The following is a 15,113-nucleotide window of genomic DNA, read 5'->3' as shown; positions in this document are numbered from 1 at the left end:
GTAGTGGATGTTCTGAGATGGTACATTTTTATTTCAGATATAATGCCAGTTCTAGAGGTATGCTTCATTTCAGGCCTGGGGAACCTCTCTGGGATTGGTAATACTTCTAAAACTGATGTGAACTTCTAAAATGAATCCACAGCATCACACAAAATACAGCCTTTGCTCGTTGCATGGTTGGGCATGTGTTTTGCAGTGTTGGCAAACAGAAAGTGTACAGTTTCAAAGTTTATTTTGACAGACATGTTTTAAAGCTTCAGCGTTGTGGATGTTAACCTAAGGAAGAATGTTTCTATTGCTCCCAAACACATAGTCCATGAGGTAACAAAGTGACTCCAAGTTCTTGTCGCTGCTTTTTTTTTTTTTTTTTTTTTTGTGTGTGTGTGTGTGGTTTTTGTTTGTTTGGGCTGTGGTAAACTGCATTTTGCTGCCATTCTCGCCGCCAACGATAATATAAGGGTCATTATTAAGCTTGACCGAAGGCTTGGGTTAGCAGAATGGTTCTCGCATTGAAGCTTTCAGGAATGGAAAACTTGAGGTTGTGGGTTTTTTTTTTTTTTTTTTCCGCACTTCTGAACAGTATTTAGACCACACGTGGGTATTTTCCCTGCCGTTCTTGCAGTATGTATGAAGTATTTTACTGTACAGTCTTCGCATCATTTCCCTAGCCCGGCCGCACACCATTCCTTTGGCTCGGGGCTGTCTCGGGGGCCGAGGGAGCGCGGAACACACGCGGGACTGGGCAGCGGGAAGGAGCCCAAGCCCCACCGGCCGCCGGGGGAGGCCGTTTGTTTGGGGGCCGGGAGAAGCGAGCCTTGTGCCCGCCCCGAGGCGCTGCCGGCGGCTGCTCCCCCCCCAGCCCCGCTGGGCTGCGCGGGCCGCCCGCGTACGCAGGGCTGGGGGGCCTGGCCCTGACACCCCGACACGGAGCGGCCGCGTCACCCCGGTGCCGCCAGGGATACCGCGCTCTACCCGCACCCGCGGAGCCACCTCCCTCCTTCCCCTCCTCCCCCAAGGGGCGCGGATGCCGCCTCCCTCCGCGCCGCCTCCGCGCCCAGCCGCGGCTCAGGCCAGGCAGCCCCGCCCCGCTCCGCCCCGCTCCGCGCCCCGCTGCCCGGGGATTGGGGCTGCCGGGCTGCCTGGTGCGAGGCGGGGCTTGGGCTGTGTGCTTATTTATTTATTTGTTTCCCTCCTCTTTTTGTGGGTTTTTTTTTTTTTTTTTTTTTTTTCGCGACACCTCCCGCTTAAATCTCTGTCTCTCTCTGTCACTTGCAACCGCGGCAGCGTAGGATGGGCCGGGGCCGGCGGAGGTGGGCGGGCGGGCGGGCCGGGGCCGGCGCCCCGCTACGGGCTGGAGCCGAGCAGCATCCGCGGGGGCGGCAGGTCCGCGCCGGCCCCGAGAGCAGCGAGCGGCGTCTGTGGCAATGACCTTCCGCGGGGAGCCGCGCTCGCCCCCTCCCTCTCTTGCAGAAAGTCAAACAAGTCAATGAGGAAATTGAGAACTTAAAAAAAAAAAAAAAAAAAAAAAAGCGCGCAACAACAAAACCCCTGCCTCCGTGTCTGGATTTCGGGGCCGATCAGCATCACCTAAAGGAAAACTTTGGTGACGCCCGGGGAGCCGCCGCGCTCTGCCAGCGGGATGCGGGCGCTGGCTTTGTGAAGCGCGGGGGTGCGCGACGCGGAGCCCCCAGCCGCTGCCCGGCGCGCCTGACCCCGCCGGGCGGGGGGCTCCGGGCGGGGGCTGCCTGCCTGCCGCCGGCACCGGGGGCTCGGGGCTGAGATTCTAACCAGAACTGTTTCCTATTTATTTACTGAGAGGAGGGGGGTTTTCTTTCACAGCAAAGGAGGGAGGAAAGGGGAGAGTTAGAGCTGAAGAAGTGGGTCCTCTCTCCGAAGGAAATGCCTTTTGCACTCTCTAAATGACCTTTTCTGAAAATGCAGCTCCTCCAGCTGAATGGTTTTTATTTTGACTATAAAGTGTGTGAAACTGAGCCCTAACTTCTCCACAAACCCTAGGATGTGCGCTTCTGGGATTAGCAATATGGGGCATCTGTTGTCACCTCTTCTCTTGAGCCTGGCAGCAGTTTTTTCCAAAGGTAAGTCTCAGTCTCTTCTCTCTGCTTCACTGTCTCTTGTTTATTTTGCAAACACAACCTCTGTCCCCTCTGTAATGCCTTGAATGTTGATACCCACAATTCATGACTGAAAGACTTGGAGGGAGTCATGTGCTAGTCAAAACCGAAGATATCATGATGGGAAATCCCGAGTGTCAGGATTTTTTCTTGGTCAGTTCTGCCGGTCTCCCCATTTACTGAGGCATCTGTTACCTGCCTGTTGTACTTTTGATCATGTAGTAGATACTGGTGACGGGTTTAGCTGGTAACTCAGCTTTGGATTGCAAAGGGTTATCTGGAAATTTGTAATCTTCAGAGGCACAAGCTATTGGAGTTAGCTGCCCTGCTGTTATCTTCTACATAATTTTTCAAATTAAAAATCCTGTGTTTCAGACTAGCTGGCAGTGTTTTACTGGACCAGAAATATGTGCTTGCTGAAACGTTTAAAATCTTTGATGAGAGCGTGAACCAGGTGTCTGATATTGTGCATGTTGAATAGTTTGAATGTCCTGACAGCATGACTTCAGACGACTCAGTGATACCTTCTTGTTGCCCTCGAGTGTGTTTACAGTAAGAATCAGACGACCAGCATATAGACAATGCACACATTTCTGTGTGCATTTAAATCCTCCCTTGAACTTAAAGTTTTCATCTGTGGCCTCAGCCAAAAGGTGGATGCATTTTTTGCAATACTTAATTAAGATGATTCTGAGCGTTCCTGTGGAATACAAAGTAGGAGAAATACACATTTCTACTGAGGAGATGATGTGCATCAACAGCTACATTTTGGCAGGAAAACAAAATTAAAGTTCACACGTGGTTAGCCTTCAGAGAGGAATAATAGCATATGCATTTAATCTGTGATTTTGCAAACATACTGATAAAGAGTTTTGCTTATAAACACCACTATTTAAAGAAAGTATTAATTATTTTTAACACCTCTTTACTCTTCCAGATATCAGCACTTTTCTTTTTTCTTGAGTTATTTTTACCAATTACTTTGTATCCAGTACTGAACTTAGTGGCAGAAGGCAAAATACACAGCTATGTATTTCTGTGGTGGTTCCCTGTATCAAATTCACTTACCCTCCTTTTTTCCTTAGAACAGGTTAAGAAAGAAAGGAACAAAATTACGTCTCCTCAAATGTTACCTAAATGCCATGCCTACATAAGTACATTTTTAAAGTTGCAATTGGAAATGCATTAGCAGCAGGGATTGGAAGTCTGAGTCTTTTCCAAAGATTGCTTCATTCACATTGCACACCATTTGATTTTGATTTCCCAGCAAGGTTGTAAATTATGTATTTTATTATAGGCAATATCAGTACTTTGGATAGGCTAACAATTCAGTAAGAGTATTAACTTTTTCATCTCCTGTTTTTTTGATGTGTTTCAGTTTGCAGCCTTAACACTGCATTAACATAGTGTTTGACTGAGATTGCAGTTTATTCCAAGATTGGAGTATAAGTGGCATTTCAGTCCTACAGAGTACAGTGTTTTAGTGCCAGCTCAGCAATTATAACACCATATATGATTTTATTCTTAAATGTTACTTACTTCTCCTTTGAAAGATAAGCATAGGCAGAAAAATAGACTCTTAAAAGAGGTCTCGGGTGGAAAAAAATGTTATAAAAACTGATGAGGGAGATTTTTCTATGTATTGGGATTGTGAAGTCTCATTAAATCTGATATGGTTTGAAACCAGATACACAAGATCCCATTAGAGTTACTGGTATTGTCTGTGCTATTTATTTTGCACTTCAGCTATCCAGTGCGTGATTGCTGGGACTCTGCTGTTTAGTAATACAGATCTCTATCTTTAACGTAATTGTCTATTTCCATACTTGGTTACAGACTCCATCTGTACTACTATGCCTTAGTACACCCTGAAAAGACCAGAGTGTTCCAGAGATTTACAGTATAAACTTGACAATGTAAAAGGTTGATTTCCCCCATAAGAAGATGAAACCAAAAAAATAATCAGACTTGATTAGTGCTACAGGGCATGTTTCTTTGATGCTTTTCTGGTGCTAATAGAAAAACTCTCTCATTTATGTCACGATGGCAAAGTTTTCCTAAAGAGATAAAAAATCTTTTAGCATGCAACAGCAATCAGCTGTCTATTGTGTATAGGTCTGTTCCTGATTACTCAGAACCATGGCAACACACCTTTTTACTGCACAATTTCCAAATCTTTCAGGTAATAATGTTGAAGACTTGAGAATACTATTGTGGTTTTGCTTTGCTTTTATCTTGTAAATGCAGAAAATAACTCCAGCCTGAGAAATGAAATGGTTTTTTTTTCAATAATGAGCTTCATGTTCTTACCAGAACAATTTGTCACTGATGATACAATCCATGTATTTTAATATATTGTCAGTCTAATGATATATATGTGTGTGTACATATATAGAGACAAAGGCCAGAGATTATAAAGCTGTCTAACTGTAGTTATGGGGGTAGTTGCATTTCACAGCTTTGTCTTCAACCAGGAGTTTTCTTGAGTCAGTCCCTTAGACCCCCAGTCAGTTGGGTTGGTATCAACTATGGAAAAAAAAATTGCTCAGAAATCTTCAATTAAAAAAATAACCAAGTCCAGTTGATGTTAATGAAAACACAGACTAATAAAATAGACAGAATAACGTGGGCATTTTGTTCTCTTGTTTAAAGGGAAAAACCTCTCATTAGCTTTATTGGAGTAGAATAAAAACTTTGATACTTTCCTTGAACACCAGGTTCCATGCTTGGCTTAAGTCTATAATGAACTGAGGATCTCTGGTAAGATGCTAAACAATTTTAGGATGTATACTGTGAGACTTAAGATTGAGGAGCCTTTTACATTATGAATGTTTGTTGTCAGATAAAAAACCTGATTTAATTAATTTCAAATTTCAACTCTGAGTTGACGGTAACAAAACAAGTGAATATTTTAGTGACTTTGCTTGCCTGTGCTCTGCTGAGCATTCCATGGTGGTCTCTGTCATCCTGAGCAGAAATCTTCCCCCAAGTTGCCTTCTAATGAGATCTCAGGCCACATAGCTGCTGTTTTGATTTTCTTTTTCTCTCAGTTTTTATAAATGTGGAGGCTTGGCAACTGTATTAGGCAGGATTACCTTGTATACCCCTAAGAGCATTCCCCATAGGCTGGAGATGTGGATAGTAGATTTGCAGTGATGCCAATCTTCTATTATAGGGAAGTGTGTGGGGGGAAGTCTCGCAGAAACCAAATCCTCAAATATTTAGTTTTAGTTACATTATAGGAGAGAAATATCTGGATATTTGGATTTAAGTTGTCTCTGTTTCCTTTGGAATTATCCATGTTACAGTATTCTTTGAACCCTCTGGATTTCTATTGAATCTTATACTGTAGATTTTTTTGTCTCATTATGGACAAACTCTATCTTTGGCTTTCTCTATGCAATTTTACTGATTCCATGATGACAGTACCACAATATGTCATTCTGTCTACATTGCTGAAACACGTCACTGATGATTTCAGTGGATTACAACTTTGTGAATTGTAATTGTATAGGAAACCACTTTCCTTGGCTTTAATCTCATTTGTGCATCCACTGGCTTCAGTGGGGACAGTGGTGTACAAAAAATTACACAGCTGAGCTTGTTAGTTGTGTTCCATCTTCCAGAAGGCTGTGGGCCATTTCTGAAGATCTTCCTGTGCGGATCTACTGATGTTGAAGTGCACTGTGGACTTAATATAAATAGAAACATGGAAAATGAAAAGCTGAAGAGTGCAATGACCTGTGTTTCACCACTAATTTGGAGTTCATTACTCTGGAATGCTGGTAGTATATTAGTAATGGAAAATAGACCTGTATATGGGATTAGAATTGAAGATCATTTTATTTAAACTGTAGATTCTTTTTTCTCATCCTTCTTGGTGGTGACTAGACAGGAATTCGGGGATAAATTTCAGTTCATGTTGATAGATTTTGATTGTGATGATGAGGGTCACGTTCTTTTTTTTGCAGAGTAACAGTGCTGATATAACTTATGGACAGACTCACCTGTTGCTCTAGCTGTGCAGTTGATATGTATAAAACATAATTTACTGCACGCTGCTTTCCTATTACCACTACTTAGATGAGCGTAACTTACAGGTGTGGTCAATAGGAGTTTTTCTTGGAAGCTTTGTCTATGTGCAGAAACAAAAAAAGTATTTTTTAAAAAACCCAAAAGATAAAGGAAATTGTTTTAGCTTTAAGGTTCAAGCAGTTCCCATAAAACCAAAGTTTTTGTACTTTGTCCCATCTGCATTGAATTTACAGTTGTTTCAGGCCTTATAGAAGGGAAGGGGAAACTCAGTTGCACTTTTGCTCTTCTTGTCTTTCTTGCCACAGTCTACTTCTGGGAGAAACCTCATTCTGATTTCTTCTTTCAGTAAAAATAATAAATTCTGACTAAAGTAAATAATTCTACAGCTAAATCCATGTTTTATTTGTCAGCTGCAATACTGGCTTAATGTGATTTGGTTTCTAATATTTCCCTGTAATGTTCTCATTTTTTACTTCTGTCTTTTCTTTTATTAGTTCCATAGGACTGGTGGTCTCTGTGACACCAACCAATGTTTTAGATATTAATAAAAGCAGCTTTATTCAATAAAGATCTGTTTTATTTAATAAAAGAGAAAATCAAAACATAATCTGATTTTTTTCATACTGCATTCGCATTAAATGAACCACCTGAGGTTGTTGTGCATGCCAAGTCTAGTGGCAGTCTGTCACAGGTCCTAGGATACATAAACATGACTACGGATAGATTGATTGCTGAGAAGCTGAAGAGGCAGCTGAGATTCATTGCAGGTTTGGTTTATAAAGTGTTACATTAAATTACTTGATTTTCACCAGTCTTTGTAATATTGCCTGCTGCATTATTAATGGCAGTTCAAAATGAAGTGGATTTTAAATAGTCCAGAGACATTTAGATAACACTAATTATTACGAGCAGATTTAGAGTACATATTTGAGGATGTTAGGCTACTTCACCCTCCTCCATGGGGGGGAGATTAACTGTAGAATGAGGATTGGCTTCTTCATGTCCTTGATTTCTTCTTTTATTGAATAGACTTAATTCCAGTATAAGGTGTGAGGGCCCCACAGAGCTGGTGGATTGAAAGTGTTCATCCTCTGAAGAGGTACAGCCTATTTAGTATCTATGCAAGCTTCCACTTTCTACTGTAGTAGTGTGACTTAAACTTGACCTAGAGGATAATGTAACTTCCAGCTCTGTAATATAAGATATTATATCCATTATTGATCCATAGTGGGTGTGATCCAGAGCCTGTTACGGTTGGTATACGGGGTTTCATTGCCTTTAGTAGGCTTTAATTCAGAGTGTAGACAGAGTTTTCTGGAGTGGTATTTTTCAGCCTGTGGCCCATACACCAGTGGTGATTCATAGAACATCTGAGCAGTGTTGTGAAACCAGTGCCAGAAACCTTATGCATGCCAGCTAGATAAAAACAAAGGGAGGAAATAGAAGTAACAAGGACGCTTTCAGAGTGCATCCCAATTTGTGTCTGGTTGTAAACAAAGACCTTTGTGACAATACTGTGTAAGATGGTCTGGATTTCTTTCAGGGAGTTAGATGGCTCTTGTCCTTAAAAGGGTTGAGAAAAACCACTGTAGTGAGACTAACTAATAATTTAAAGTATTTCTCTGAACTGTTTGGTATTGCCTCAGTACTTCAGACACAATCACTGATGGTGTGAGTGTTTCTAATCCATGGCAGCATAGGTTCACTTAAATCAACATTGCGTAGTGGTTCAGTGAAGCAAAGTAGGAGTAGTCTGCCAGTCACTTAACCGCATCTGCACTGTAGGGTCAATTAACTTCCTAAAAGGCTTCCGCTGTACTCACAGAGGATGTTTGTTTGTTCTTACATCCTCAGTCTTGGTTGTTTGTTTTTGTTTTTTTTTTTTTTAATTAAGGTTTCCAGAAAGGTTTTTGGAGGGAGTTTTCTGTGTTGCAGAAGATTGTCTCCCTGGAAGTTGCTCAGTGAAATGGACACATTTTTGTTTCTTCTATAGACAATGTAGAAATGGTTGGTAGGGGATGCATCTACAGTGACACCACGTTTCCGCAAATCTACAAAATAGAAGGCCTCTTCCCCCTTACAGTCACTTCATCTTCTCACAGGCCTATCTAGGTCTGTTTTTAAACTTACTTTGAATTGATTTGTTTTGTTTAATTATTTGGGGGTTTATTTGTAAATAAAGACCTGTCACAATGCTGTGTAAGATGGTTTGAATAAGAAGGTGTTGCAGAAATTTTCTATGGTAATGTTTAATGACCGTTTTCCAGCCTTAATTTATTCAATACCATTTTATACTCATTTGCTTTTCTGCTAATGGTGTCTTTTAATCTTAATAGCTCTTCTTCTCCTTGGTGGAACACATTGGGCCTCATTAGTTTTCAGTTTTGCAACTAGAGCAAGCAAAATAAAACCACATGTAAAAATGACCATGTAGACTGTTAAAACCATGAGAAGGGGGAAGGGTATTGAATAACATAGATGCTATAAAAAGAGCAAAATAAATGAGTTAGCTAGTTATGTAGAAAAAAGTAGTATCGGCAATAAGATGAGCGCACCAAGGAGAAGTGTGGGAAGATGTCAACACACTCTATTCTTGGTGTATACAACTTTACAAGACAGACTAAGAAGCAACAGAAGTGTCCTCTCAAGCTGAACCAGGATGCTCTACAGCACGCCTTTTGATCTATTTGCTTTCAAGGTAGGCAGACTGTTGAGCAGGCAGTCTGCAGGCCTCTTGCTGAGGAACAAGGCATATGTCCAGATCCTCACACAGATGAGAAGGCATGTCTGGCATGCTAAAAAAAAATTCTCCAAGTCAGAGAGTTTAGTCTCCTCTAATGCTAAATGATGTCTGAACCTTGAATTTTGTTGGCCCTCAATATCACTTATTTATATTTTAAAAAGTCTGCTTTTTATGTGTTCAGTATACATTGTATAAATTCATTGCAGAAGAGGAGGAATCCACAGCTGTCAGAGTTAGCTAGCCAATAGTGTCTCTGAATATTGATCCAATCCATAATATAAGAAAGGAAATAATGCCACTTAGCTTTCAATTGACTAGTTCATCAAAGATCTGGATTAACACATAATCGTATCCTCCATTTTCTACTGAGCCATGGTGACTCATTCCATTTGTCTTCAAGAAAAGAAAACAGTGGTGATTTGCATGTGTATACAGTTGAAATATCTGTATTTATCCTTCAGAGTTTTGCATCTCTGTCTTAATGTAATCAGTCTTGCCTGGTTGATTTTAATTTGGTGGTACACATTGGGTAGTTAGTTTTCTTGTCTATGCAGGGCAAATCCCTACATTTAACTTTCCACATTGCTCTTAGCAGTATGGGGTGAATTGTCAGGTTTTGCTGGTCTGAAGGACATCTTGAGTTGTTTCAGTGGGTTGTGTTTTAAGCTACTGTTGAAGGAACTATTCAGCTCTGACAAAACTTCCCAGTGTAATGGATGTGTAAAAACACCGTGTATCAGCAGTTGCCCTCCTGTCATCTTTAGCATGTTTTCAGAAATAAAAATAGATCTGTTTGCTCAGGTTCATAAGTCTGTAGCTCTTGAGCTGAAGAAGGATATCTTTATGTAGTCAACAATATGGAGCTTGAGCCAGAATTCAGCAATCCTGATTCTGCCCAGTGGAGGAAAGAGGTGCACAGACACTCTCCAAGTTTATTACCGCGCTTTGCTACTCCTTAAGCAGCATACGATGTATACTCTTAGAGTTTTTACTAATCTGTCCCATTTACACGAATTTTCACTGTGTCTGTTCTGTTTAGGATCTATTTAACTCAGTTCATAGGATCTATTTAACTCAGAGTTAGGTGCTTTGTTAGGTATTAAGCTCACCGACAGAATTACGCTCATATGAAAACACTAGAAAAACTTGGCCTACCTTCTGTAGAAGAGAATGGAAAAGGAACATGTGCCAAAGGAGTGTCTCGTAATCTACTAGTGTGCTAGTGTACATCCAATACAACAACTGTTTGAAATTTGTCATCTTCTAGACTGTAGTGGCAAGGCCCCTATTTTCAGATGTCTCCAATGAGTTTCTTTGTACTTATTCTTAGAAATCCTGCTGAAATGCCAACTGCTCAGCAGTCCTATCACTCAGGGCGTGAAGAGGTGGCGATACAAAATTTAGTGGACACTCCTCAAGTCTTATTTTAGTCTTTTTGAGTTGCGATATCCCTCTTAATGACAGAGTAAGTACACCTTCTTGTGAATAACAATAAAAGCAATGTATTGCTTTTTAAAGCTTGATGTGATGCTCTCCCTAGATCTTCCCTTGTTTACTCAGGGTTTATCAGTTAAGGTTTTCTTATTCCATATCCTTTTCCGTATTACTGGGCAAACAGTTGAAAGGCTATCATGACTTCAGCTGTGCTCTGCTCTCTCCTTTGTGGTTGACTGTGTCCCCTGCAGCAGTTGTCTGATAAGAGATGATTTCTTGCATACTGAACACTTGTGCACAGTAGGATTCTGTTACATACTTCTGACTCTTTGACACCATCTGCCCAGTAAAGTGGTTTTAATGGCTTTCCACTGAGCCAGCCTGTACTACAGCCCTGACAGTATGTTCTGTATTTTTAAAAATAAACAAAATCTTTTTAGAAAAGCTATCCATGAACACTGACTTCTCCAGCAAAATTGAGGATTATGTACTGTTTGATACTTTGCAGAGGCAGAAATATCTCTATTGATAGACTTTAAAATAGGAAAATGACTGATGGCTTGGAATGGTCTTCTAATAGTACTAGTTTATTTTTTTAAATTACCTTATAAAGCATTATTTCCTATTCCATTTTTTAGTCAGGTATTATTATCCTTTTACAGAAATGCAATCATTTTACCTTGTTGGAGTTCTCTTCTTTATGAAACCTGGGGAATGTAGTGGTTCATGACGGTGATTTAGGAGTTGGGGTACCCGTTGGCTTTCTGTAACCTTTGGAAAATAACTACAGTTCTCTGCTTTCCCTTTCCCTTTAAAACTGTCTTGCCTACTCAGAATTCAAGTTGTTTAGAGCAGGACCTGTTTTACTTGCTGTTTAGATAGTAACTGTACCTCTTCTCAGATGAGAATGTACATTTTACTACATTAAAATAATTAATTACCAGTGGCTGAATTAGAAATTGAAATGTGGCACTATGATTGTCCTGATCGCTGGACAACGTGGACAACTCAGAGGCCTGTAAGAATAGAAACAAGTAGGGTAAGGGGGGGAAAAATAAACATATAATGAAAGCACCTGTGTGATTAAAAAATTCTCAGAGCTTAAGTACATCCCATCCCATGATGTTACAATTAATAAGCTAACTAAACCCTTTCAAACAGCAACATGATAAAGGGAACATAAAAAGGTGTCATAAAGGTGTTTTCATATTTCCTTCGGTTAGAATCCATTTTGCTTAACTATTGAGGAAACCCACCAGATTTTAAATATCTGTATTAATAATGCAACAAACCACTTACAATGAAAAAATGGGTTTTGGCAGATGGTACAGATCTTCAAAATATTTCATTCCTTCTCTGACCCTTCAAGTCTTTGGAGTTTCTTTTAAGCCTCTTCACATTAGTAAGTTGCAAAATAGTGGGTAGCAGTGGTGATGAGATGGACTGGTGAAAGAAACTGTTGGCTAGTCTCTTCTGTTATGATGGGACATGACAATTGAAACAGTCAAAATAAATGGATTCTTCTGAACTTCCTAGCTGACTTGACAAGAACACACAGAGAAACAGACACAATCCTGTTCTTTAGTCTTTAAGTTCTTTTTTTCTAAATTAGATGGAGTTTGACCTCCAGCCGAGATGAAAGTTTCTACCTGAAGCATAGGTTTCTTTTGTCTTCTCAATGTCCTATACAGTACTAGTCCTGTTTTATAGATCTGTGTAGGGATAGTACAAGATATTTGAACCTCTATTTCTAGCTGCCCGTTTAGTCAAGAATAACTGTTGCTGAGGTCCCCAAGAAAAACAATCTTCCGGGCTACTGTGGCACATGAGGCTAAGGCAGCTTTTCAGTATGTTGAGAAGTGAAATGCCTTCATACAGAACCGTTCACACGGTCGTTAGCTTTGGAATCTTTTGTGCAATAAAGACATTTAGAATTTTTAACCCGTGGAATATGCACATGGTGGTATAATTTGTGAGAAAATTGGCAAGATCGCTCCTTTGCACCGGAAGAAACAGACTGTTCCATCATCATTTAATAAATGGTCAACAGCAGAGCTGTGCATATGAAGTTTTCAAATTATGTCAATCTTTGTTCTTTGCAGGTTTTCTTACATTTTCTGGCTAGTTTGGTTGAAAGCTTGTGGACCATCATAGCAATACTGCATCCAACTGTAGGTGCCCTTTATGTTCTCATGTTTGCATCCTTGTAGATTTCTTTGGACTTGCTGTTTTTTTCTGAAATCACCCAGCTCCTTGAGGTCCAGAACTTAGACTGAATTTAATGGCTCCAATATTGAGTTAGAAAAAAAATAAAGGAGTATCACTATGAATTCCCTTGAAAATTAAAATGGTATTTCCCAAATGCTATCCAGCAGGTTGATATTTTGAATAGTATCACAGTACTTCTTTCTCTTTGTTTTTGTTAATGCTTCATTTGTGTAATGAATGAAATGCTAAGGTAAATAAGTAAGATCTGTGATCCTTACAGAATTGTTTGCTGCTGCTGTTACCTTTTTCCTTTTGTCCTATCATAACTTTGGATATTGCTGTGAATGTTCCCTGCTGTTTCTGCTGCAGTAGTTTAAAATACATATATCAGCATGAGCTGTGTCTTTTCTTGCCTCTTTATTTGGACTCTTTATCTGAGTAGCAATAGATCAGCGTAATGGTACAATAATCACTGTTGAAGCATTTATTTGTTTGTTTTCTTTCTATTTCTATGTAGTCATATGCTCCTTTCATCTATTCCTTTCAGAATTATGCATGTGGTTTGGATCAGACCCTGAAAAAAAGAGAAATGCTTATAAGTGGAGAATACTATATATAGCAGACCTTTGTTACGGTATTTATAGTCTTGGTGTTTAGAATGTCTTCGTATGCATTATAGGTTCTCATCAAATAATCAAATTGCATCAATAATAATAAAAAGGATGGTTCATGAAGAGATTCTTTTCAACTGTTCTCTTTTCAGCAGTTTCAGAAAAGAATGATGAATTTGGCAGCATATTTGCAGTGCTAACAAATCTGGGCTTTGGCAGTCTAAATCAGGAACACTGAATTCAAAACTGAAGATCCCTCATAGCAATGTCCTGATAGTAACAGCCTCTAGGAGCAGGGGGGAGCATTCACGGACCTTGGATGATTTTAGCTGTTGCAGAAGGTCATAGGATAATCTCTCAGGTAATTAGCTTTGACAAACCTTGAGTCTTTTTATGGCCTACGACTTCTATCTGTTTGTTGGGAGACAGTGAAGATCAAGGGATGCAGCAAAATTTTCCCCAAAATGCAGAGAGCATTGCAGGATGTTATTTGGTGTAACTGAACTTTTCTAGTGTTCCAGTTCATACTGTGCAGTGCTAAAGCCCATCATTTTTTTTCCCAATAAACACATTCTCATTTGTGTTTTCAGCCTGGGAATAGTCACCATCCTAGTCTTCATATCTGTGAACTGCACTTTTCCCTCAGCTTCTTGGGTATGGTCTTTGACTTGTTGCAGATGTTTGCTGTCAGTTTGAACAGTTTGTTAGAGAAACTACACCTTCTCACACTTGTTTTATCTTCTTCTGACAGATAGGCACTATCAAAATCTCATCTTGAAGCCTTTGGAATTATTGTAACATTTTCAGTTATGTTTTATGATTCTTTGACATCTGTCTCAGGGATAGCTGATTTATTGTATTCGTCCTGGTCTAAATCGAACTGGTCCTTTGCAAATGCTGCTTTCCAGTACCTCTTCATTTTCTTCTCCAATGACTGAATATATGTTTCCCTCAGACACTCAGTAAGTGAATTCCTCCATAGTTCTTGCACTTTCTCTTGCCTCCTTAATTATAGGTCAGTGCCATTACTGTTTTCCTTTCAATTGCAAGTCCAAGTCTTGTTTTTAGCACTGAGATGAACAGAAGGAATTGTGGAGGAAAACAGACTCTGTAATTTTAAATTTCTGAGATGACATTGAACTTGTAGTACTGACCTGTAGGATTTATCAGGAAATAATTGGTAACCTAGGCCAGCAGCCCAGAAAATTAAGATTGAGGGCAAGTAAGAAGAAATTTATGGAAACTGGAAGACAAGAAGAAGAAATAAAGTTCAAGCTCTGTATTCTGTTGTGTGCTACTACTCTGCAGAGTAAGAACTGGTAGTGAAGAATGGGATTGTGAAGACCGCACAATAAAGAAAATCAGAATATCTGCTTCCCATGTTCTGTGGTCTGCTTCAGGCAGATAGTATCTGCACAGACAATGCCCATCACAAGAGCAGCCCAGGGAGGTCTGATGTCTTCAAACTCCCTCACATGTGCCTACGCCATAGCCCACGGGCAAGTTACACATATATTTGACTTTAACCTATGAAATAGATATCCTACCAAACTGCAGAATTGCCCTCACGTTAGTTAAAGCAGTTTGAACTAAGAGGACATAATCCCTTCTATACAAAATGGCCAGGGGTCAGCACTGTTTTCTGAGGTGGTTTCTGAGGTGGAAATCACTGTAACTGCTTCTTGCAGATCTATTCTGGCTGAGGAATTTAGCTGATACAGCGGAATGGGGAATCGGGAATCTACCATGCAGTCTAATACAGAAAAACTGGGAAAGAAGTTTTGCTCTGTTCAGCAAAACAAGTGAAATGGTCTGGAAATGTTAAATTCGTGGATGGAACATCTTTGGTGGGGAACAACTGAAATTTTAACTTTAGCTTCAGACTAAAAGAAATATCGAACTACCATAAAATTTCATGGAATAAATAAATCTTAATCTTGCCTATGATAA

The 15,113-nt window shown here is 40.1% G+C and overlaps 1 protein-coding gene across 1 annotated transcript in view; it reads left to right on the top strand.

Annotated features, from left to right (window-relative positions):
* Positions 1 to 1,566: 1,566 nt before the first annotated feature.
* Positions 1,567 to 15,113, top strand: part of TMEM132D (transmembrane protein 132D) — a 266,793-nt gene continuing 253,246 nt past the window's right edge. Inside the window, exon 1 of the mRNA XM_074921479.1 lies at positions 1,567 to 2,096. Within this exon, the coding sequence (XP_074777580.1) occupies positions 1,955 to 2,096 (142 nt within the window). The 5' untranslated portion in view covers positions 1,567 to 1,954. The remainder of the gene's footprint in view (positions 2,097 to 15,113) is intronic.

This window comes from Athene noctua, chromosome 17 (assembly GCF_965140245.1).
Source record: "Athene noctua chromosome 17, bAthNoc1.hap1.1, whole genome shotgun sequence".
NCBI classification, from domain to species: Eukaryota; Metazoa; Chordata; class Aves; order Strigiformes; family Strigidae; genus Athene; species Athene noctua.
This window is presented reverse-complemented; position numbering and strand designations above follow the sequence as displayed.